The sequence below is a fragment of the Pituophis catenifer genome, unplaced genomic scaffold (genome assembly GCF_029215685.1).
Source record: "Pituophis catenifer annectens isolate HBS135680 unplaced genomic scaffold, rPitCat1.0.hap2 SCAF_3, whole genome shotgun sequence".
NCBI lineage: Eukaryota > Metazoa > Chordata > Lepidosauria > Squamata > Colubridae > Pituophis > Pituophis catenifer.
The window spans coordinates 108,350,003-108,374,421 of NW_027256883.1; the positions used below are offsets into that span (position 1 = coordinate 108,350,003).

Here is a 24,419-nt window from a genome sequence, read left to right on the forward strand (position 1 = left end):
CCAGTTGTGGTCACCACAATATAAAGATGATGTTGAGACTCTGAAAATAGTGCAGAGAAGAACAACAAAGGTGATTAGGGGGTTGGAGGCTAAAATATATAAGGAACAGTTGCAGGAATTGGGTATGTTTAGTCTAATGAAAAGGAGGACTAGACTAGAGGAAACATAAAAGCAGTGTTCCAATATTTGAGGGGTTGCCACAAAGAAGAGGGGGTCAACCTATTTTCCAAAGCACCAGAAGGCAGGAAAAGAAGCAAAGGATGGAAACTAATCAAGGAGAGAAGCAACCTAGAATTAAGGAGAAATTTCCTGATATTGAGGACAATTAATCAGTGGAACAATTTGCCTCCCAGAGTTGTCAATGCTTCATTGCTGGAGGTTTTCAAATAAAGATTGGGCATTAATTTGCCCAGGATGGTATAAGGACTCCTACCTTGGGCAGAGAGTTGGAATAGAAAATCTCCAAGGACCCTTCCAGCCCTATGATTCTATGGTCCTCTGTAATTTGAGTCACTGTACAGTATATACTGTAAATGTAATGAAATGTAACAAAATTGATTCAGTCCTGCCTAGCAACCAAAATATTCCACTTATTGAGTGGAAACTAAAAATAAATTGTTAAAAAAAGAGACTCTATATCATTTTGAGAGGTGTATGAGGGGGGTGGGGTTGGACTAGATGACCTATAAGGTCCTTCCAACTCTGTTAATCTGTATGACTTTGTGTTATAGTTGGCTGCAGCATGCATAGGCTAATGTTTTAAAGAAGATACACAGTGCTCCATTAAAAACAACAGAGTGGGAAATTACCCTTGAAGTGTAAATCACTCACTATTTTATTGTATATACTCATTAAAAGGATCAAGAGTCAATCCCACATTGCATAGCTATTTCTTTCTATTGGGGTAGTTCAGGAGAAATTCTGGATAAATCATGTCAGTTGATAATTAGTGGGAGGAAATTTTGCTATCTAACTTCTATCTAAGGAAATTTTGCTATCTAATTTCAATTTCTACCTCTATTTCCATTACCTAATTTCCCATTATCAATCTCTCCAAGGTAATCACATCTTGGAAAGTCTGATGTTATAAGCCACCATGTTGAAGTTATCCCAAGCCATTATTTTCTTCTCTGTAGGGTTGTAGTCTACCATGCTGCTGTATCTGTAACGGTTCTCAAAACTGATCTTCAGCGGTGCACTGCTTCCTGTACTTGTGCGGTAGATGAAATTCACGGTGGTCTCAGGGGATGAGTAGCTACTAATGGTATACAAGGAGCCACAGATCATGAAGGAGTTAGCCACAGACTGCTTGTGAATATTGGTCTTCCATGTCTGTGAAATTTCCAAAGTTTCTGGGTCCAGTTTAGAAAGCACAATCGCTCCCTTGGCATTTTCAGTGCTGTAAATCACCCACAGTCCAATCTCATCAACTGCTAGATCAATATCTGTATATCCACCCCAGGAGTAGGGGAATTGTCCATGATAGCCAGCATCGGGCAACTCCTTCTGAACTGCAATGACTTCATTCTTCAGGTCATATTTCACCAGTATTCTAGACTTGTGCCTCTGGAAATAGAGGAAACCTTGATAAACAACAGCCCCAGTGCTCTCCATGGATCTGGGCAACACATGAACTTTGGAAGGGTAGCCTTTCACAAACTCATCCAGATCATCATATTCAAAGACATGACGGACATCCGCACTGACCGTGTCAACTCTCCAAATTGTCTCATTGGTATATGGAGACACAGGTTGTGGGTCCTTCATCCACACACCATACTTTCCTGTAAGGGTGTCAGCCTTGTGAAAGGTCACTGGTGCACCAACCCAAACTAGTGTTCCACAACCTAATTCAGGAAATAAGCAAGGAAGTTAATATCTCAAATTAAGGAATATGTAGCTATGAACTATTACTTTAAAAATTGATGATCTCCAGACAGAATCCAAAACAAGGGATGCCTCTAATTTGGCAGACCAGCCTATATGAACACGTGTAGCTGGATTAATCAGACTCTTGCTCTGACTAGGCCAGGGGTGTCAAACTAACATTGTCACGGTGGCATCACATGATGTATTGGGACTTTTCCCCCCTTTCGCTAAACTGGGCATGGGCGTGGCCAGCACGTGTCGCATCTGGCCTGCGGACCGGGAGTTTGACAGCCCTGGTCTAGGCTAACATGTCTAATTCCAATTAGTACCAGTTTTCTGAAGCTAATTTTTTTCTGGCTCTGCTATTCAAGAAAATATAAGGAATGGAGAAAAGGCTTCTTCCATTTTATTTATTAATGGAAAAATATATATAATTTATATAAAATATAAAAAAATATATTTTATATTCCACCTTTTGGTAATCAAGACAGCTAATAGTATTGTTTGTCTTTGAAGTTCCTTAAGTTATTTTGGAGTATTTTTTTAATGAAAGTTATCTTTCAAATAATGCCTTTACTTTTTAAAATTCTGAATACCATTTGCAACACTGGCAGTTTTGGGGTATGTAACAGTATTTGTCTATTCCTAAATTCAGAATGTACTTCCTACTTTAGCCCAAACGATTTAACATATATCAAAAAAGGTTAGCTATCCTTAGACAAAAGCAAAGTTATAACCCTTTTGATTTTTTTTCTAAAAAGAACAATGAGAAATGGATGTAGGGTTAATATTTTCCACATTTTTCCAGCATTTGAAATAAATGCAGAAGAAATGAAATTCAGGAGAAATGTTCACTTAATTATGGAACTTTTGTGTAGGACTTCAGATCGGGAACACGTGAAATGTAGGCTTGGTTCCATAGGAAGGAAAGGGAATGAAAGAGGAAAGAAAGAGCTTGCTTGAGAGCCAGGGAACAACTGAACCAAACATAGTCTGGTTGTTATAAAAGAGAACCAAAAACACATGTGGGGAGGAGTGCCTGATAGTTAGCCAAGAATGCATTTTCTCAAAATAGGCACTTCAGAGATCAACTGGCCTTATTTTCTAGTTCAAAGACATAGGATTACATTGTTAAAGCATTGGCTAGTATATGCATTTACTGTCCTCTTTGCAAAATTCTTGTATTTTATGCAGCTAGTTTTATCAAATGCTATTTCACATAAACCAGGGCGATGCTCCTAAAATAATACCATCAATACCAGAGCTGCATTCCCATTCATCTATCCATGAATTTAGCCTTCCTGCAGGCTATTTGGGTAAACATATGGAGTTTGAAACCAGTTTGTGGACCCCAACCTTTTGAGTTCAAGCAAATGGCTGAAATGGACTTTAGTCTTCCCTTCATTGAGCCTCTGAGCCACACTCTGTGTCACAATTATTTCAAAGATTTTTTTTCTTCCAGAATTGGTCAGGATGCTATGAGATTGACTCTCATGCAAAATACTAGGAACTTATTTTAATATCTTTACTTTTATGACTAGATGGCACTTCTGAAAAAATAAACTGGCAGGCAAAAAAAAATTCCCTTTCTGTCTTTAGACTAAAATGAAGCTATTTCCAAACTCTAAGCTAAAACCTGGGCAAAATAAGTACTAAATAGGAAAAAATAGTTAGTGAGCTTGGAGGAAGAGAATGGCAGACTCAGGGCTAAATAGAGCTGAAAAAAATCAGGAACACACAAAAAATTTAATACCTGGTTCTTCAGCGCCTATGCTAGGTGGTGAGGGTGAAATGCCTTCCTCAATGAGATGAGATGAAGAAACCTCAGCAAACTCTAATTTGAGCTCCTGATAGCCCAGATTTTCAGTATCCCACTTAGACACTTCAGAGAAAATGGAAGGAAGACAACAATGTTACAGTATGCCTAAGTGTTGACAATTTCTACACATCAAAGAGCAGTTTGTGACTTTATCTGAAAACTTCACTATAAGTGAAGATCACTTTAGTGTGTAGAAAGCATTTCAGACATATTATTCATTGAATTATTTTGTAAAGCAGGTACACTGCAAGTAGAGGAGGATCTTATACTAAGAAGATGGTATAACTAAAAGCCTTCAATTGATACTATAAGATCTGAATCTGGAACTTTATAATAGTAGGCTATAAATTAGGTATCGTATGTACAGAATTGCCTCATCAAGAGCTATGAATCTGGTGTGACTTCTCATATTCAGGAGAAATGAGACACAAATGTTAGTTTTGCCATTCCACATGTAGATAGATCCTATTGGTGGCAAAAATACTTCTCTATGGTAAATAGAGTTTGTGAATTGCAATACAAAAGTAACAGATTTGCTCTTCTTTAAGGCTTTTCATTGCTTTTGGTCCATCTATGAAGGCTCTGCATATGATTGAGGATCCCAGGAAGTAATACCTTGCTCATATGGACAGCTACCATTGAGAGGGAGGGGTATTGGAGGAATACCTCTCCCTCTCAACTCCATGTGGTCAGCTGCCCAGAACTATCCTTGTGCTTCTGCTTCATCAATAAATGGACCCTCTTTCCAATCAGCCCCTAACTCCATTTTGTCTCCAGTGCCTTTCTCCTGGCTTGGACCTGGACCTGGATATTTCTTCCAAAACTCCTTAGCCCAAATCAGCATCAGGCTAGCTAAAAAAATATCCTCTGGGTCATATCACTGATTGGCAGATTTTCCTGTAAGAACTGAGCAAGTATACCTCACAACCATGTAGGACAGATGCTAAGAAAAAAACAGTACCCGTCTGCCAAAGAATTCCCACATTTCTTCTCTTCTGACAAAATCATTTCCCATGGACAATTGTTTTAATATTTATAGTCATATTTTCTATCTCGTTTTCTGCTCAAAAGACAATAAGCCAGATCCCACCACACCCAAAACATCAGCCTTTTCCAAATTGGCCCACTAGTAAATAGCATCTTCTTTCTCTTCTTGCTTTTGTGTTAAAGTCCAACATTTGCAATCATAAAGTTTGTAGCCATGCTTTTCCAACTTTCCTTCCTTTAGTTGTTTCCAATTCCACTTTTCCTTGTTTCTTCTCAAACATCAGACAATTCTTGGCTTAATATACTGTTTTCTATAGCTCACTGCTTTCCAGGAGGAGTCAAACTTTTGCTGGAATGCTTTAGATTCACGTTTGTGTCATTCAAACCTAGAGAAATCAGAAGGCGTGTACTGTACTTATATTTTATTTAGCCAAGTGTGGTTAGACACACAAGGAATTTGTCTCCAGTACAGAAGCACTCAGTAAAAACAAAATATAATACTAAAGTGTCAAGCCAAATATAAAAATATGTTTATGAAACTTGACATCTTTAAAATGTACGAATTTTCTCTGTCTTTGTAGTATTGTTAACTTTTTAGAGGGGAATCATCTTAACTTATCTTTTTGAGAAATATTTGTCATAGTCTGAATCTATGAAATTTTACAGAATCCAAGCAGTGGTCCTCTTTGCCTTCCTCTGATTTCTCCAGGATGGCAATTCTATTAGGGAGAGAAAGGTAGAGTAGCTGCCAAATCAGAAGTGCTGTTTGTATGAAGCATCATTGGTAGCTATGCAGCTGTTTTAAAGTGGGTAAGATGACTTCTGACCATCAGCTGGAAGCAAATGATGTAATGAGGGTTTTCCACTAATGCCCTGATTGCAAGCTTTTTAATTAGTCACTACTGGAAAAAGGAAAGTGGGTTAAATTAATTCAGGTTACTCAATTAAAATATCTTTTAATAGTTGCCTACAACTAAAACCGTTAAATAGCCTGAGGTATTAAAAAGAAAAGTAAAAGCATCAGATGAGGCTTTCTACTCCAAATTTTTCAGTAAAAATCACCAGATCAAAGTTCTAGTATTTCATCACTCTTTTTTCCAACATCTGGCTTTTTAAAATCCAGTGGGTCTGGACTAAGCAAATTCCCAAAAGGGGAAGCCGGAAATCTTTAGCCTTTTTCAGATTGCTTTATAAATTCAGCCAGAGATCACAAAAATGCCAAAGAAAATGGCTTGCCATAAAGATCTTCACAGGCCTTTTGCTCTTGTTAGCATCATAAACAATGTGACAAGCTATTTTTTTTTACTGTTTCAAGAAACCTTTGCAGCTTTAGAAGTAGCAACTTATATATTTTTTTATTTTCTCACTTGCTTTTGAATCAGTGTTTTTCACAATGCTTCTCCAGCTAATTACATACTTGCCTGAGTTTACCACATTCTGATCTGCTGTTATTCTCACTCTTTGAGCTTTTTCCATAAATGTAGGTAGATCAAAGCCAGATCCTGTGACTGGGCATGTAGAAGAAAGCGATCAACAGATTCTTAAAACTTACTACCTTATTATATATCAGTCAGAGTATAACAAAAGAGAAATTAGAGATCCAATATTTACTTATGTTTTTAAGAAGTATTTTTTTCTCTTCTCCTTCGCTCGTTAAAATATATATATATATTTAAATAACCAAATGGTGCAGACTCTGGGACTTAGAGACTCAAAAATCCTCTTCTTTATTGGTAGAAATAATGTATTTTGTTTTCATGGCTAAATTTTAATAAATTTTCCTAACTTATTTTCATAACATTTTCTTCACTTGTTTGTTTTCTTTCTTTAAAAATGATTAATTAAAAATAAATAATTTATAATTGTACATTATAGATTTTTAAGAGCACATTTCCTAGCTGGAGAGCCTCCAGATTTACCTTCCTGAGAGCCTTGATGGAACTCACTGCTGGTTTTTCTGGTCTGAGGACAATCGCTTACTCTCAGCTGAGCCACCTCCTCAATGCTTTTCTCTAACCTTCTCTCCAGCTCATTCTTTTCTTCTTCCAGCCGTTTCTTCTCTTCTTCCAAAGCTGACTTGTCTTGAAGGAGATCGTTTATGGTAGATTCCAGGCTGCTGATGTGGATGTCCCTCTGAGCTTGTTCCCTCTTCAGACTCTCTACCTCTCTTTGAAGTAAGCCAACTGTAGATAAAGAAGTCCTCCTAACTTGACTCCCATGTAGCTGATTCACCTGGTTCTCCAGAAGGCCAAGCCGAGTTCTAGTTGACTCTAGTTCCAGCTGCTGAGCTTTGCTTTCCCGTTGGAGATCTTGAATGGTTATTAATACCTCACTTAAGCCAGCACAGCTGTCTTCATTTTTACTGGGTACAGAGAAGGAATAAATGCATCTCCCATCCTGGCTATTGTTTTTTTGAAAATGGACATTACTCCCAAATGTTCCCCATGCCATCCAGACTGAAATCAACCATGTCACCAGCATCCCTGTGATTTCACACCAGCTTCTCTCTTTTAAAGTGAAGCAAGTTCTGTGAGAAACAGAACATGGATAAATTAATTCAATGCTTGCAAACCACAGTTTTGTAGAGTTGGGAGTTAAGGGAGGTGCAGTAGAGGTTGGCTAGAAGCAGCAGCACTTACAGAACATTTTACAAATTTTAAAAATCTCTTAAAGGAATAGCATTTTTTCTTAGAAAATATTACAAGACAAACTGCCAAATTTTGGCTCATGGAGGCAGATCTGAAAGCTGTATACATCTATAAAGTCAGCAGCTTACATGTTTGTGGATGCATATATGAGAAAAGAAATGGCTGAGAACTATTCTTTGGGATTCTGCACAGTTACTCTACAGTATTTAACAGCCATTTAAAAAACTCTGTTTTGTAAGATGTAACATCATACATACATACATTTTGGGTACTTTATAAATAAATTTTATTATGAAAATAGATGCGTGCATCAAAATAGATGGGGTTCTATTATTTTCTATGGCTAGAAAAATGACACTATGATTCTTTCTCTTGCAGTCTTCTGTGCTTCCAAAATTTTATTTTGGAAGTTCTGCTTTAGCAAGATTAATCGGACATGGCAAAAGTGACCTCTCCACCAACTTTTTCCAACAGGATTCTAGCATATTCAGAATGGCCACTAGGAATTCTCTCATCACTTTATTTAGGGTGAGGTCACACAGCAAATGGCATCATAAAAGTAGTATATCTCATTTTAGCTTAGCCTGGTATGTGAACTCAGTCTCTGCAGTTTGTGACTCTGTATTTTATGAATCTAGAAAATGAGATCAATTGAATAAAACAATTTAGGGTTGAGGGGAAGATGGCCAAATCTGTAATATCCAAATGTTTTCTAGATTATTCTGGGAAGACCAATACAGTAATGTTTTGATATTTTTCTCTTATTCTAGGATATTTTCTTTCAATATCCCAAGTTCCATAGCTTAGTATAAGAATTAAAGGAACTAAAGTGAGGGGCACATGACAAGGATTTTGTAATTTGTTAATTAAGAGTTATTTTGTATTTTAATTTGATTTATTGTCTATGTTCAGGCTCATTACATATTGGAATCTTTGAAAACTTTTGTTCTATGGTTGTATGGATTGATTAGATAGCTTTTAGCATTCCTTAACTGAAAAGATAATTTACAGAAGAATGTCTGGATAATATCTTCTGATAAGAAGTTTCTTAGTGTCAACCAACATCTGGTTATCTAAATTCAAACAAACTTTGTGGTGGATTTACTATGCAAGGAGGGACTCTTATCTTGTCCAACCAACTTTCCTCTTTCATTTTTCTTTAACTATAAAAAGGAACTTAACATAGGGCTCAAGGTTCTCTCTCCTTTTACATAGAGATCCCACTTTATCAGGTCCCCTGATAAACTGCTCTTAAAGGATCTTCCGACTCGGTTGCTTATTGGGAAGTTAAACCAAGGCAGAACCTAGGGCCAGATTTGGCTATCAAAAGACAGCAAAGTTTTGTTAGTAATTTGGAAATGTGGAAAGAGGGAGAGTTGTAGTTGCTATTCATCTCAGCTTTCTCCCCAATACAGTGGAGGAATTGCCCACTCTTTCCTTCTACCAACCCTTGAACCTGGATGCTTCTAAGGCAAGAACTGTAGAAATTTCCATAGCCTCATCCACAACTTTTAAAAGTCAGATCTTCCATGCAAGGGTGGACCTCTTTCTCCAGGCTCTGCATACAGACACAATCAAGCAGATCACCTCCTTGAGGACTTCGAATGGGAAGGTCTAGAAGAGCCTTTTCTCCATTGTCACTGGAGCCGATATCCACCTCTATCCTTTTGGCCTTTCAAAAGGGCTTTGAAACCTGGCTCTATCAGTTGACCTGTTGCTATTATGGGGGTGCTCCATGCTGGAAGTGACTGACAGGGTGACAAGACTCCACCCCTATCCTATGTCCTCTTGGTTTTTAGTCGCTATTTTTTATTAATTATAATTGTTTTTATACTTACCTTTTTATCACTTGGTAAGCTACCCAGTCACTTCAATAGTGAGATGAGCAGCATATAAACTTAATAAACAGAACAAATTAAAAAAACAAAGCCTTTGCATTTGTCATCCTTTTCAGAGGCACGTGTCTTTCTTAATCTCTGGTCTATCAGATGCCCGGGAGCTTGAGATTTCTGAGCACTATCTTAGCAGTTCCTAGCACTGCACTCTTATGGATAGAGAGCTCCAACGTTGTTCCTGGAATACGTTGGAACCACTCTCCCAATTTAGGAATCTCAGCCCCAAGTAATTCTACCATCACTGGACCATTTAGGCCAGTGATGGCAAACCTTTCCGGTGACCAAACCGGAACTCGGTTGCATGTGCATGCATGTGCTGGAGCGCTGGAAACGCAAACAGTAGCTGGCTGATGTGCATGTGCGCACTGGCTAGCTGGTGTTTGGGTTTCCAGCATGGGCATGCGCGCCAGCCAGCTCGTCTTCCCGTGCGCCAGAGCACCGGAAACCCGAAGACCAGCTGGCTGGCACACGCATGTGAATCAGACTGCATGTGTGCTCCAGCCAGGTCGAAAACGGCCAAAAAACCACCAAAAAACAGGCATGTGTGCACCGGCCAGCTGGTCTTCAGGTTTCCAGTGCATGGGAAGACAAGCTGGCTGACGTGCATACATGTGCCAGAAACCCGAAGAGCAGCTGGCAACGGCTTGTGTGCCCCCAGAGAGAGTTCTGCGTGCCACCTCTGGCACGCGTGTCATTGGTTCGCCATCATGGATTTAGGTCTTTACTTTCCACATCTTCTCTAGTTTTCTTTCTTTCTGATACTTCTCCAGCTTCTCATACTCCTTCCTGATGTTGTAGAAGTAAGGGTGACTGGTTCTCTTCTTGTTTGTTCTGGAGCAGCTTCTGTTCCCCACTGTCAGCCCCTCTAGGAATACCAGAAAATCAATTCCACAGGGAGAGCAGAACTATACTTTATTGAGATAGGCTATAATAACAGAACCTTGCAAACCTGATTGTGCTTCTCCTCTCCTCCCTTTTATTTCCCAAATAATTTGCCTGAGTCTCTTCAAAATATTATTTCTCAGAACTTAAAAAACTCTCTTTACTTAGGTAATATATCATGCATATTTCTGTCAGTTAATACTTTACACCCATGGAAAGGCTGCCTTGCACATAATGTAATTGCAAATAATTTCTTTTCTTTGTGGCAGATGAACAAGTTAACCCAAGTTCATGTTTTTTGTTTCCATATCTGTCTTTTGGATCTTGATTACAGTAGTTTTATCAGATAGTGATAACATGTCAAACTTTTAGGAGGAAAGGCATACTGTATTAAATAACTGAATTTCGGAAATGGATTAAATAACTGAAATTATACAGTATAACCCCAAATTTTGCCAGTTACCTTAATCTTCTCCATCAGTGGTAATTTTTCTCCACATGTTGAAAAAAAATGAATGACTTCTTTGCTATTCATAGAATGAAACGACAGGACATATAGAAGAAAACAATTAGGAAAACTAGATTGAAGGCATAGGAACAAAAAGTTTTAGCAGTTATCAATGTAAAGTAGCAATGCAAAAGAAATAAGGGGGATCCCTCCCCCCAAAGTATGATCAAAAAGAAGCATGCAGTAATAGCAAATTATAGGAATAGAAAATTACCAAAAGTTCAGAGAGAAAACCAGGAAAAGTTAACAATATGGAAATCAATTTAAGAGGCTCAATAGCAGCAATAGTACCTCACACAAAAATAAGTTGTCTTTAAATAAGCTTTTTCAATCAATGTCAAACAATTCCTCAGTTGAAAGGAATGAGTGTAACCAAGGTCAACAAAGGATTTAAAAAAAATAAATGGCAGCATGAAGGGGGAAAACCCAAAAAGTTTCTTTTTAAAAGCTTGAGGAAAGCTTTGGAATGAATAGAATCTAGAGCAGTTGGATAAAAATATGGAAATTCAATGCAGCCATCAAGAAAATTAGCCAGTCTCTCCAGTAATACAAGACTACACATTGATTTGCAAGTATCACAAAGCATAATTCCAAAAGAAGTATATTACTCAGGCCATTTACACAAGAAAAATGATTCATTATATAGAACTCTTTTTTTCTGTGTCTCAAACCATTATTTTGTGCTCCATAATTACCATAGTGATTTACAAATCATGTAAAATAATTTGTCTGCTTTAGAAAAAGGTACATTATCACTTGAAGAGGATGCAATGTTTTCCAGTATTGTGCAAAGACATTTTTATTTTGTTCCCTGATATTATTTTGCTGCTTTGCTTTGTGTGATTGACCTTATTTTAATTGTACTTTAATACAATAAAATATTCCATGCTTTGGCAACCTTTTGTATCATGGAATGACATATGAACCATACAAAACACATTTTTAATGCACATATGTATATACATATATACACACACTCCTTCACACCTCCATATGAATATGATACCTTGCCACAACAAACATTTAAAGTTATTTAGGTCTTGAAGCTGGAAAATTAAATGCAGAAGTATACTTTCATGGTACAGGTAGTCCTTTTAAGTGAATCTGGTTTCCCCATTGACTTTGCTTGTCAGGAAGTTGCAAAAAGTACTCACATAATCTTGAGGCACTGTCAGAAATACATGCCAGTTGCCAAGTATCCAAATTTTGATCATGGGGATGCTGCAACGATTGTAAGTATGAAAAATGGTCATAGGTCACTGTTTTCAGTGCCGCTGTAACTTTGCATGGTTACTAAACAAATGGCTGCAGGTTGAGAACTTCCTGCACTCTCTTTCTCATGCCAGTAGTTCTGTACTGAAATTCATGCCTACTCAGAAAGCAATATTCATTCCTCTGCACACAGTAATGCATAAGAACGTTTCCTAGAGAATGGGATAATAAGCAGCTCAAATAATAAACATGGAAGAAAGAGATTCCAGGGAGTCCTAAAACTATTGCTAAAGGCCTAGGCCCTAGATGAAGAACCTCAGGCCAACTGTGGGTTTCAAAGGTAAAAAAGAAATGCATTTTTGTCTGTTGAAGCAGAAATCATATTGCTTTGCCTGCAGTTGTATAAGTAAGAGCATTCTTTTTTGTCTATAGTTTCAAAGTTTGCAAAACTTAAGTTGTCTTAACTGAATTAGCAGCTTCTTTATTTTAGTAATTTACTAAGAGCTACATATTTGCAGTCAAAAATAGGGTTTTTTTTTACTGGAATGCTTTTATAGAACAATATTGAGCAATAATAGCAACACAGAACTTCAGAATCCCTTAAATTCAGTTGAAGAAAGAATGTTTTTTTAAACAGTGATATAGACTATACACTTCCTTCTTCCCTCCATAATTCTTTCCTCCACTACTAGCTGTAGGAAACTATTTAAATTATAAATAACATTATCAATTTGCTATATATATATATATACACACACACGCACACACTCACTTATATATACATTATTTAAAAAAACAGATGAAATACTGACAAGTATCTGATTCCATATAGGTTCCTTCGTAAGAGCAACAATGAGGTTTTTGGGTCGGATATTGACAGTATAGTTAATTCTTGAAAGTCATATGTTTGCCAGGCCCTCTGGATGCTCTTGGTGGAATTGTGCATGTGCCTCCCTGGGGTTTGAGAGCAGGATGCACTTCAAAGCTATATACACAATACATTCCACTGAAATCATACAGCTGTTAGCTTTGCTGTTATCCTGAAGTGGTGTCTACAAAGGCGTTCATCTCCAAGTCAAGTGCGGTGTTTGAGGATGATGGGAACTGCATAAGACAGAAAAACGCCATCTTTAAATCACTTATAAAAATAAATCAACTAACTAGTTTCAACCCTAAAACACCTATCACTTCTAGTTACTGTTTTACAGTGACAATATTGAATTTACTTACTGTGGTAAGTCATGGCTTGCTTAACTATAGTTATCTTAATAACTTATAACTAAATAGGTTAACATAATATAAATAATAAATTCGGGTTTATAAAGCATTGCAGCTAAATTCACCTAATAAACTCCAGACAAGAAAATTACATAAACCTAATTAGTTATTCCTAAAAAGTGTTTAATTCTGGCTAAATGGTTCCTATTTATTTTTAAAGCAGACACAACTCACATCTAAACATTACAGGGAGTGTAATGTATTTGGGAGTGTCCCAAATATTCTAGTATCCCTATTAAAGCGAAAGATCTGGAGCAAACTTTACATCAATGGCCAAACAACAGGAGGAGCCAAATATCAAAGCAGAAAGGCTGAAGGAAAAGGTAAGTTTTCTTTTTACCAATCAAGAATGTCATCAAACTATTTCAAAGGAGTAACATCAATGCAGAACATTTTATTTACTTATTTTATTGTATTTAGAAGAATATCAGAAAGGAATACGTACCAATAATGATTAGCAAGACAACAACAGCAACCAAAGCCACAATTGCCTTCATCTGCAAATTAACACACAGAAAAGTAATTAATTCCCAATTGTAGACACAATTGATCAGCTTAATCCTGGTTCAATAGCATGCCAATAATGAGTGTGCTCAGATAATTCAAAGTGTTTACACAGCTTCAAAATAACATAATCTGGCCAACCTCAAGGGTCAAATCAGGTTAAACCAGAACGTGGGTACAGATAGTTCCCATTCAACAATTGTTCAAAGTTATAATGGTGCTGAATGAGAGGACCTATAACCATTCCTTGCAATAGTGGCTGCTGCAGCATCTCCATAATCATGTAATTGCAAACTTGGTACTTGGCAACCAGCTTGCAATTAAAACCGCTGCAGTGTCCTGCAGTCACTCGCTTATCATTTGAGATATTAACTATTGGCTTCCAACAAAGTCAATGAGAAAGCTGGAAGGAGGTTGCAAGCTGTGATCACGTGACCACAGGACATTGTGACTATGTGGGATTCACCAAATGGTGGGAACTGGGACTGCTGCAATTGCCACTGTAAGTCATTATCACACGCCATACTTTATGAACAGATTGCTTAGTGACGGAGTTGCCATTATCAATTGCCATAGTTAATCAATGCCTAGCTATATTTATTAGGCTATTTAACGATCTAGATTTGAAGGGGGAAAGTTTATTCAGAGCATATCAAGATGCTTATATCATACTAAGCAGCAATTATTTCAAAAAGCTGTATCTTTTCCTGTGCTCATTGGCTTGCCTGGACTTGGAAGCATCCTTCAAATTGAGATCATGGCAGGCATAATGCACTTTTAGACGCTCTGAAGTTTGAATGAAGTAAATGAATAAAGCATGGTTGCTTTTAAGCAGTAAACCAGTGTTTGCAATTGTACTACTGATTATTACAAGATAAGAGTATAGACAGTTTTTGTGTGTGGTTTCTTGGCATAAGTGGTGGGGTTTTTTTTTGCTGAATATTCACAGATTTGCAAGACATAGAGCTTCTAGGAAAGGTGGCAGACTGAAGACAGCTCTATGAAAAGCAGAGCTGATGTGTGCACCATGAACAATGAGTAGATTGGATCTTTTGAACTTCTCTGGACAAAGAGAGGATGTGGGATTGCCCAAGCTGTTTTCCTTACAGTTGATCCTTACTAGGAGACAGCAAGTCAGCAGTCTTTGGAGGGTGGGAGAATTGGGAGGCAAGGGAATTTGCCATAGTTGCACACAAGCTTTAATGGAATTTTGCACTTCTCTTGCTAAACACTTTTAAAAGCTGTCTATTAATTGCTTCGAAGAAGTTAGATGCTTTCAAAGAGACAAGATTGCAAACATGTTAGTGTCTTCAATACTTTATATAAGAAATTTAAATATAAGAATTTAAAATAAACAGCAAAAAGCAAGACAAGATTTTAGCTCTAGAAAGTTTTAAACATATTAAGGGCTCAAAAATGTGGGAAAATTGGATTTTGAATATTAAAACTCTGATATTGCACCAAAACTTTGAATCAATTATATGCTATGATGTGTCTCCCTGGGAGTGGAAAAATGATGTGGATTGGGTTTGTCTACACTTAATGTAGTGTTTAAGGAGTTTTCCCCCTACAGTTACTATAGAATTAAGGGGCATGTGTGAGGTTGTATTTTTTTTTAACAGAGAAATGCTCCTATCCTCCTTAGTTTTTTTGTTTACACTAGCATACCAGGATCATTTTATGCCTTTTAAATAAATATTATTATAGGGCTCTGTTTGGACTTTTCACTGATATCTGGACTGGAGAAGATGTTTTGGAATGATCTATCTAGAATTTTAGGCTTTATTAACATTTTATTGTGGCAGTCTAGGCCTCTTTTCTAATTTCGGGAAAGAATGATTTTCTTCTTAGCTAAGATAATTTCTTTTGGTACGCAAGAACTTGCCTTTTCAGAACTAAACAATAGAGTATATTCTGAAAGTCTTTGAATGTGCCTACAAGTTTTAAGAAAGATACAAATCCACCTGGGAAAGGATGTAACATAATGCATAAATTTGCCACTTGTGGAATGTTATCTAGAATCAATGTTTTCTATTGTTCAATTCTCACATGTAATCAGTGTCTTTTATTATTTGATCAGCTGCTTCCTGATGTCATTTGTTTCTGTACTATAAAAAGTTTTGACTTTCCCTGTTAATAAATAACTATGGTACAAAATATAAATATTTGCCTATATTACTTGATTTGTATTTTCATGTGGATGAAGAAGCTCCTTTGCAAAGATAAGGGATCCCTCAAATTAGGGATCAGATCCATGTTAAAACTGGGTTGCCTGATTTCTAGGCAACATAAAGTTGGATTTGAGTTATGAGATGAAGAGTTTTATATTTATTAATTAAGAAGTGAAGAAATTATGAAACTTGTGATGAGAGTGAGAAGTTACTTTCTTAGGGTTTTTTTACTCTTTTTCTTTTTTGCATCTTTTTTCTTTTCTTTTTTTCTTCTTCAGTTGGTATTATCTTTTATTGTTCTAACTAAAACTTTTAATAAAAATTATTTTAAAAGATAAAATTGAAAGGTATAGAAAGATAAAAGAAATAAACCGAACTGGTCAAATAAACCACAATTGCAATATTTAGGAAACAAGATAAGCCTTACCTTGCAGCCTCGCCACCACATTTGTCTTCTGAGCTGTTTGGATCTGTTACTAAAAGCTGTTGCGTTATCTGATAAGCTTTCTGTATCAGATAAAGAGACAGAGAAATGGAATCTACTATAGTGGTAAGATAAAGCTTTTGCCTCTACCCTGATTAAAAAAAAACCCAATCAAGGGTCTTGAACAGATAGAGAATTCTGCACAATTTCTTTCCTTATAGGAAATCCAAGAAAAACAACCAAGTTAGTTCTAGGTAGTTCTTGTTCAGCAATCGTTCAAAATTAGGACAGTGCTGAAGTAGGATTTAAAAATGGGTCCTCATGGTTGCAACTTTCAGTGTTCCTGCAGTCACAAGACTGCAATTCAGAAGAATAGAGATTGGCTCGCAATTACAAGAACATAGAAATCTGTGCTCACGTGTTTGCCATTTGCAACCTTCAGTGCTGGCTTCTAACAAGCAATGGGGAAAGCAGCAGAAGATTGTGAATGGCAATCAGGATGTTGCAAACAAGCAGGATTTGTCTACAAGAGCAACTGGGATGGCCAGAACATAAGTCAGCTGGTCATGCAACATTGCATCTTACCACTGCATTGTTTAGCAACGGAGTTTTCAATCCCAATTACCTTTGGCAAGCAAGGACTACATGTATATATTACTAACAAGCTCTCTTGTAAATCATTAGTTCTGTAATTACTATATGTTTGGAAATGAAGACAAAGTTGTTCAGTAGAACTTTTGAATTAAGATATATTGCTACTTATTTACTGGTTGTCACATCTTGATAGTTATTGTGGATGATTTTGATCTATTCCATTTTAATTTTTAATTTTCAATATTTATTATTATAACAAGTATATTTTAATGTACTTGACATTACAAGCCACCAAGAATTTTTTAATTACTGTGGATGGGAATGTAACAAAAAAGATCATTTACAGAATTGCATTCCAATAATAAAAGGCATAATCAAGGTAGTAAATCTCATGATGCCCTCTAGCAGGCTGTAATCTGCAACTGTAAGGGAGCGCTGACAAACAAGAGAAATGACTCATCTGTAGCACAAGAATGGGAAGTCTATTTCCTATGATTAGCTGTTTTTTGTCTCTCCACATTACATTTAGCAGCAAGGACTACCTTTTCATAGATCTATGAGATATTCAGAGCCATTTTTCTTAGAGAGCATGGTGAACTGAGCTTTTTTTTAAAAAAATCTCCCATGAACAAACTAGCTCTAAAACAGACACAACAATATCACTGTTATGTACCCAGGATCCCATGCATGCAACAGGGAACCTAAGAAATAAGAACAGATAATGAAAACCAAGTATGCTGAGATCAGGTAATATGAGAGACATGGTGTTCCTGGAACTCAGTTTCCCCTCCTAAAAGGGAAGAGGAAAAGTACCAACCTGATTTATCTTGCAAATCATCCAGCCGCTCTCCTCTCTCTATCACCTTGGTGATATTTTCTTGCATGACATCAATAACTTCATCAACCTGGTTTTGAACTCTGGTTTAAAAATATACATAAGGATGCATCAGATGACCAAGGAATTTACCATCAATACCAGAAAATGCTACTGACTGATATCCTGCATGTGTAGTCTAGATGCTGAGTGGGAATGATGGGAGTTGTAGCCCAATTTATTCAACAGCGCCGAGTCTGAATTGAGTGTGATATAGTTAATATCAAATATTTTAGTGTGCAAAGTCTTTACATTCTTTATATAATTGTTAAAGAATGTACTGTAAATAGCAATATGTCAATTTATTTTTCAAATAGGCATCTGAATTGATAATTATCTGCCTAAATCCAATATTGAATCATGCTTAAGGCAGAACTTGAATTGAACTCAACTTATTGAATGAATTGAAAAAATTGCAAGCAAGCATGTAAAGAAAATATATCAAAGTATAATACTTGTTAGATCCCCACTAACCACACTGCTCATCCTTTCTTGAATTCTCAAGTGCACATCTATGCCCACAAGTTTCACAAGCAATATTGTAGATATTCTGGCATCTTTGTAGGTAAGAATAAGAATCTCGAATTGTGACTAAAAAAAAAAAAAGCATCACAACACTTGTTGTGAAGCTAATATACACTGATCAAACAGCATTGATAACCAAACCAGTTATTATTTTGTATACTGCAACAATCTAAATAAATTTATGGTCAAATTTGCCTTCTGTAGGAAGATACCGGTACACAGAAATCATGATTTGCCTTTTAAAAGCAGAATGAGTTAGATGGATGTGACATATAGGAACTTGCAGTGTCTTTGCAATATTTTCCCTCCTTCATCTCTGACTATTAAAAAAAAATACTGTCAGCCAGTTTTAAGAAAGGGGGGAAAAACATTTGGAAGCCAATGTACTTTTTGATAAGAGCAGAGTCAAGACTGGGCTAAGGGAAGTTTTTTCTTTAACAAAAGTAAGTTTCACAAAATACAGTAAAGAATTAACTTGTTCTTTCATGACTGACCAACAGAAAATGGCAAAGAAACAGTCAAAGCGGTATAAAATGCTTCTGGCATTCACAACTTTGTGCCTAACCAGACACAATGCCAGCTCCAAAAGCACATCAATCTCTTCATTACGCCTTAACAAGATATGAAGCTCCATCCAAAACAGCAATAGCTCCAGATTAAAGAAACTCATTTAATAGTGTCTATAGTGTCCCATTTGGGTTTCCCTACATGAAGACTTAGTTTAATAATTCACACTTAGTTCATCATTGCATCCAACATTCAAAACTTTCAGAGCATACATAGCATCCGTTAAAAAAAATACTGAGCTGGGGATCATCAATATAGTGATGATATTCATTTCTTCATTGGACTTCTACCAGTCAAGGTAAAACTAGGCCAAAATGTGACACTTCAAATTCACATTCCTAGTGTCTAGTAACCCAGATTCCAAACTGATAGGTTGTTTCCTGCATACCATCCCATCAAATACAACAAAGATTATAACAGGCAAAGGAAATGGCAATTAGTAACATAATTGGTCATTACTTCATTTCCTGTATTCCTCATTGCATAAAGCTGTGTTAGCAATTAGAGTGTCACATCTTCTATTGACACTATAAGAGAGATTATTGGCATGTTGGGGAAAAGAATAAAACTAAAGCATAAAATAAGATGATAATACTCTTGACAGGGTGGAGCTCCTTGTCTTTAATAACTGTGATATGGGAATACATCATAATATCGCACTTTCTTTGCCTTTTTATATATATCACTGAGAGTGAAGGAATAAAAATTATGCATTTGGAACAGTCTAAGAATTACAGGCAGGCTGTCCACTTCAGTTATAAAATATTTGCCCATATCCGATATATGTAAAAATAAATATATACCTTTCATATATATGGAATATATATGGAAGCAGTTAAAAAAGAAACAAAGAAAAGCAGTTAGTGATTGTCTTGTTTAGCAAATGTTCAGTTATGACAGTGATATAACTCTGCAACTATTCCTTGCATTTATGACCTTTGCAGGTCTGTAAAACAAAGAAAGATCATAAGCACAGTCACAAATCAGTTAGCAGTCACTTCGCTTAATAACTGAGTTTTCACAACTAAACAAGGACTACAGTAGTTGTATTTCTAGAAGGCTACGGATTCTGTCCTGCGTTACAGTAGATATATAAGATGTTGGCTCAAGGGAATTAAACTGAAAAAGGTGCAATGAAGTAGGATAGTTTTTCTAATCCCCAACAAAAGTAACTATTAATTAAGACTTTGCCAAAGCATACAGCATAAATTCCAATTGTTACTCCGCTATAATTTGTAAAGTTATTATTTTCCTATTTTTAATTAATTTTCCCTATCACTTTGAGTTTATTTATTTATATTCTCCTGTGAAATTGTATAGTGAAAAGAATTTATGCACAAAGATAGAGAGACATTGTCTAAAAGATATATATATTTAAATATTAAAGTATTGAAAGAAATTTGACTTTTCCAAAAGACAATGTTCATTATTTTATGAACAGGCTCTAGTCTAGGAAACAGTAATTCATTTCACCTAATAATTTCACCTGATCGCAGAACAGTTATATTAATGGGACATGAAAAAAAGAGCTTTGATAGTACAGTGGTTTAGTGCACCCTGTTATCAACACAGCTGCCTGCAATTCCTGCTGGTTTGAATCTCTCCAAGGCTCAAGGTTGACTCAGCCTTCCATCCTTTCTAAGGTAGGTGAAATGAGGACCCAGTTTGTGGGGGCAATAAGCTGACTTTGTATAAAATATACAAAAGAATGAAGGCTATTGCTTAACGCATTGTAAGCCGCCCTGAGTCTCCGGAGAAGGGCAGCATATAAATCAAATTAAAAAAAAAAAAAGATTTTACTTGCCACAAAGTACTTACTGTCTGATCTTGTCATTCTTGGGTCCAAACCTTGGACCTGATGGTCCTCTCCTACAAAATGATTAAAGTTAAATTGTTACTGTTATCTCCTAGGATGAGTGGCAAATTATATGGCTGATTAACAGACAGATATTTGAAATTTGAAAGCATTATATATTCAGAAGAAACAGCCCACTCCTGGAAGCTATGTAAAGACATCTGGCAGAGTTTTCAGCCTTACACTGAAGAGTTTGTAGTAACTATTACTGACAATCAATCACAGTAAGTTGTGCAATACTTTGCCTGGTATTTATAAGGAACCCTTGAGATCAAAGCACATAGAACAGGCAGAAACAATGGTGCATGAGACCTAGGATTTGATAGTTATCTCTATTCTGGTTTGGAGACACTTACAAGAAAAAGTCCTCTTCTTCATCTGAATCTTCCTCTAGGAGGTTTCTCTGCAAACACAAAAGATTAATATATCTATGAAAAAGAATATTTCTACTAATGGGTATTTTCATTCAAAAAGAAATTTCAAAAGAATATTTCTAGACTGAATCATTAATCAATGTCAGAATTTAATGCCATTGACACAATGTATGGCAGTGGTCCCCAACCTTTTTGGTACCTGGGACCAGTTTTGTGGAAGACCATTTTTCCATGGGCCGGGAGTTGGGGTTGAGGGGTGAGTGCACAACCTAGATCATTCGCATGAGCAGTTTATGGTAGGATTTGCACTCCTATGAGAATCCAATGCCCAATGATCTGAGGTGGAGCTGAGGCGGTGATGTGCGCGCTGGGGAATAGCTGCAAATATAGATGAAACTTCTCTCGCTCACCTACTGCTGCTCACCTCCAACTATCTGGCCCAGTTCCTAACAGGCCATGGACTGGTAACTGGTCCATAGTTTGGGGGTTGGGGACCACTGATATATGGTATCTGATATCCACAAAAAGACAATACAAGACAGAATCATTAGGTCTTCCTTTTGAATAAATCATGTTATCGTGAATAAGCCCATCCACACATACGCCTACCTTCAAATTTTTAATCAGAATGCCATGAAAAATGTGTCACCATAGATAAGATGAACTGCATTTTTCATGGTATTTTGGTTAAAAATCTGAGGACTTATTTATTTGTGGATGGACTTGTGAGTATAGATGGGAAATATGTGTACTTTTAAAAATTATTACTGTATAAACACCCATGGATAAGTGCATTCACAGATAAGCCAAACCCAATTTTTTGAATGTATGTTGGCACCTAAAATCCTTTATCTGCAAGTGTATATGGTGCTCTGAAAAATTATTTTGAAAAGTAAAAATAATTAAGAGTGCCAATCTTGGTTTTGTCAAATACCTTATATAGTTTTGTTCTCAAGATTTAAAATAATATATAACCTGTTTCATTGCTTTTGCTTAATATTTCTAGTTTATTTTGCCAGAATTTCAATCTTTTCCCCTATGATCTTTTTTAAAAAATCCTTGGGTGAGGGAGAACTATCAACAGTTATCTCAATCTAACTGTACAAAATGTATACAACTCCCCTAATACTGTCTCATATTAAAGTGAAGACTGGTTTCATCATTGAACCAGTGGAGGATTGAATGGACCGTGCAGGTCATGTATCATCAAGGTCATGAATACAGAAAGGGGTTGATCTGAGTTCCAACAATTTGAGAAACAACAAAGCATTGAAATGAAAGTAGGTACCATCTCAGTGGGAAGATAACGGGGACATGAAAGGAGCCTCCTCGGACATAACCTGGGCAACAGTGATGCCACTGGCTAACCCTTACAACTCAGAAGCAACTTGGTAGATGTTTTAGACACGAATGTAATAGCATCAGTTCTGAATTTGATAAAGAACTGCTTTCTTTAAATATTATACAACTCTTAGCAATTATTTCCAAGAATCTTCTTGGAATTACTACAGCCATTTCATCAGGTCACACGTTTAAATCATACCACAATAACTATCCCCTATGCACTCACCCTCTCACTTTTGACTGACCCAGTAACATCATCATCATTGAGGTGGCGCTTGAATTTTGGAGGCATGTTTTCATAACAGTGCTATCTTTTTGTCCTAGAAGGAAAAAAAAGACATTCTAGTCATTCTATCAGGTTTTAGTTCTCAAATTGTAAGAATTTAATGACTGGCTACAATGATGCCTGCATTAACACTGCAAAACAAATTATTACATGAAAGCAATATGAGGTCTGGGCATTTCCAGTATAGTTTAAACTATCATTTAATAATTCATGAATAGATTATTTTTAAACCACTGCTGAAATATTGTTCAAATCAAGGATTAATTACGTTCAGATTGTAAAACATATCCCTCTCCTAGCTATATAATGAGGATTAATTAAATCCCCATTAGTTCCTAAAGCCTTTTATGCATGCACAATAAGTTTTGATAAAAAGATTTTAAAATATCACAGGTTTTGGTTCTGGTCCCAAGAATGGAAAATATAAAGGTTATTTTAAAATAATTTCTTCTATCCCACTAATAAGATAATATGCAACAATTCTTTAATCATCAAGACTTTCAAAGGGCTGGCTAGGAAAAAAAAGTTGGTTTTCTATATACTGAACTGAAAGGGAAAGCCTTTTCAATCTACCACTAGTTCCAATTATGCTTTTGTACTCCCACAGACACCCTTAAGCACTTGAGCTAGGATTATTTTTCAATCAAATTATTTGATAAATTTCATTTTCAAAAATGGTCAGATGTAAGTTTACAAAGCCTGAAAGTAATGGACCTTTGTGTGCAGAATATGCCTTTGATCTATTTCAAGTGTCCCCCAAAACTCTAATGTTGCATCAAAATACCATTTGCAAAATATCGTGAACCATTACATTACTACCATCTACAGTGTCTTGGATACTTAGATTCAGTGAAAAGACAGCACCGTAATTTGCTCACAGGTATCTCAGCATGGAAAGGAAAACATACTGTATGCTTTTGTGACCTACAATGGCCAGACGCAGGGTGGCTTAAGGACAAACCCATTTTTCAATCTGAAGCTTAAGTAGCTTCAGGAGTCCCATCTTCCTTAATCTGCGCTGCCAGCATGGAATGCAGCCTTACTGCTTCTGCCCAATCGCCATTACACCTACTTCTATCATTCTTCTATACACAAGGCTACACAAGCTGGCCGTTCCTATGTCTTTTACTTACATTTCTATCCAATCCTACCTCTTTTAACATGTTGTTTTTTTAAAAAAAAAATCTTTTAAAAATTCCCCAAGCTTACAGTGTCCCACCTCGACACCGGCTTTTAAATAAACTGCTCCTCCTCTATGAGCCCTTTCCTTCATCTCTCACTCGCGCGGGAGTCTTAGTTCTCCAGCTATCCACCCCGCTCTTCCCATAAGCCCCCCCCCTCCGCGAGGCACTCGTCCTCTCCGGGCTGCGCAGCCTTGCCAGTTTCTTTCCCTATTGGCCATTTCGCCATTCCTGCCTCGCCGCCGGGATACTTGCTTTCTCTCCTCCCAAAGGGACCTTCGGCTTCCCACGAGCCAGCGCCCACCAAACTCGAGGGCCTCTTCTTATCATCCGCCCCCCGCGCGCCTTTATTTATTTCCTCGGCTCACCTGTTTCCCTTTCAGGCCGGTGCGGAAATGGCCGGTCCGAGGAAGAGGAGGAGTTGTCGGCGTCGTCAGCTGTTCCTCCATCGATCGCTCGGCGCGCCTACTCAGGGGTGGAGCCGAGCGCCCAGGATATCGATGAAGGCGCCAATGACGTGAGCCCTCTCGGCTACCGTAGTAGCGATTCTCGCCTGCTGAATGGCGAGCGGAGCTGAAGCAGAAGGAAGCGGGGCGGGCAATCAGCGAGAGTGAGGTCTGGA

General features: G+C 37.0%; 2 protein-coding genes across 3 annotated transcripts; both read right to left on the reverse strand.

Annotated features, from left to right (window-relative positions):
- Positions 1-910: 910 nt before the first annotated feature.
- Positions 911-7,156, reverse strand: MYOC (myocilin). The gene is made up of 3 exons (XM_070939202.1): positions 6,595-7,156; positions 3,623-3,751; positions 911-1,847 (listed from the first exon to the last, which is right to left on the reverse strand). Exons 1-3 carry the CDS (start codon positions 7,154-7,156, stop codon positions 1,063-1,065), a joined length of 1,476 nt encoding a protein of 491 aa, XP_070795303.1. The 3' UTR covers positions 911-1,062.
- VAMP4 (vesicle associated membrane protein 4) lies at positions 3,689-24,218 on the reverse strand. Of its 2 annotated transcripts, XR_011600228.1 has the most exons (10): positions 24,166-24,218; positions 22,557-22,650; positions 20,969-21,015; positions 20,576-20,626; positions 17,609-17,709; positions 16,201-16,280; positions 13,544-13,595; positions 12,633-12,924; positions 10,564-10,627; positions 3,689-3,751 (listed from the first exon to the last, which is right to left on the reverse strand). XR_011600228.1 is itself a non-coding variant. In XM_070940910.1 (8 exons), exons 2-8 carry the CDS (start codon positions 22,620-22,622, stop codon positions 12,896-12,898), a joined length of 426 nt encoding a protein of 141 aa, XP_070797011.1. In that variant the 5' UTR covers positions 22,623-22,650; positions 24,166-24,218; the 3' UTR covers positions 10,651-12,895. The 2 variants fall into 2 exon arrangements, 1 of the variants encoding a protein (XP_070797011.1); XM_070940910.1 differs by lacking the exons at positions 3,689-3,751; positions 10,564-10,627 and having other exon boundaries at positions 10,651-12,924.
- Positions 24,219-24,419: the final 201 nt, after the last annotated feature.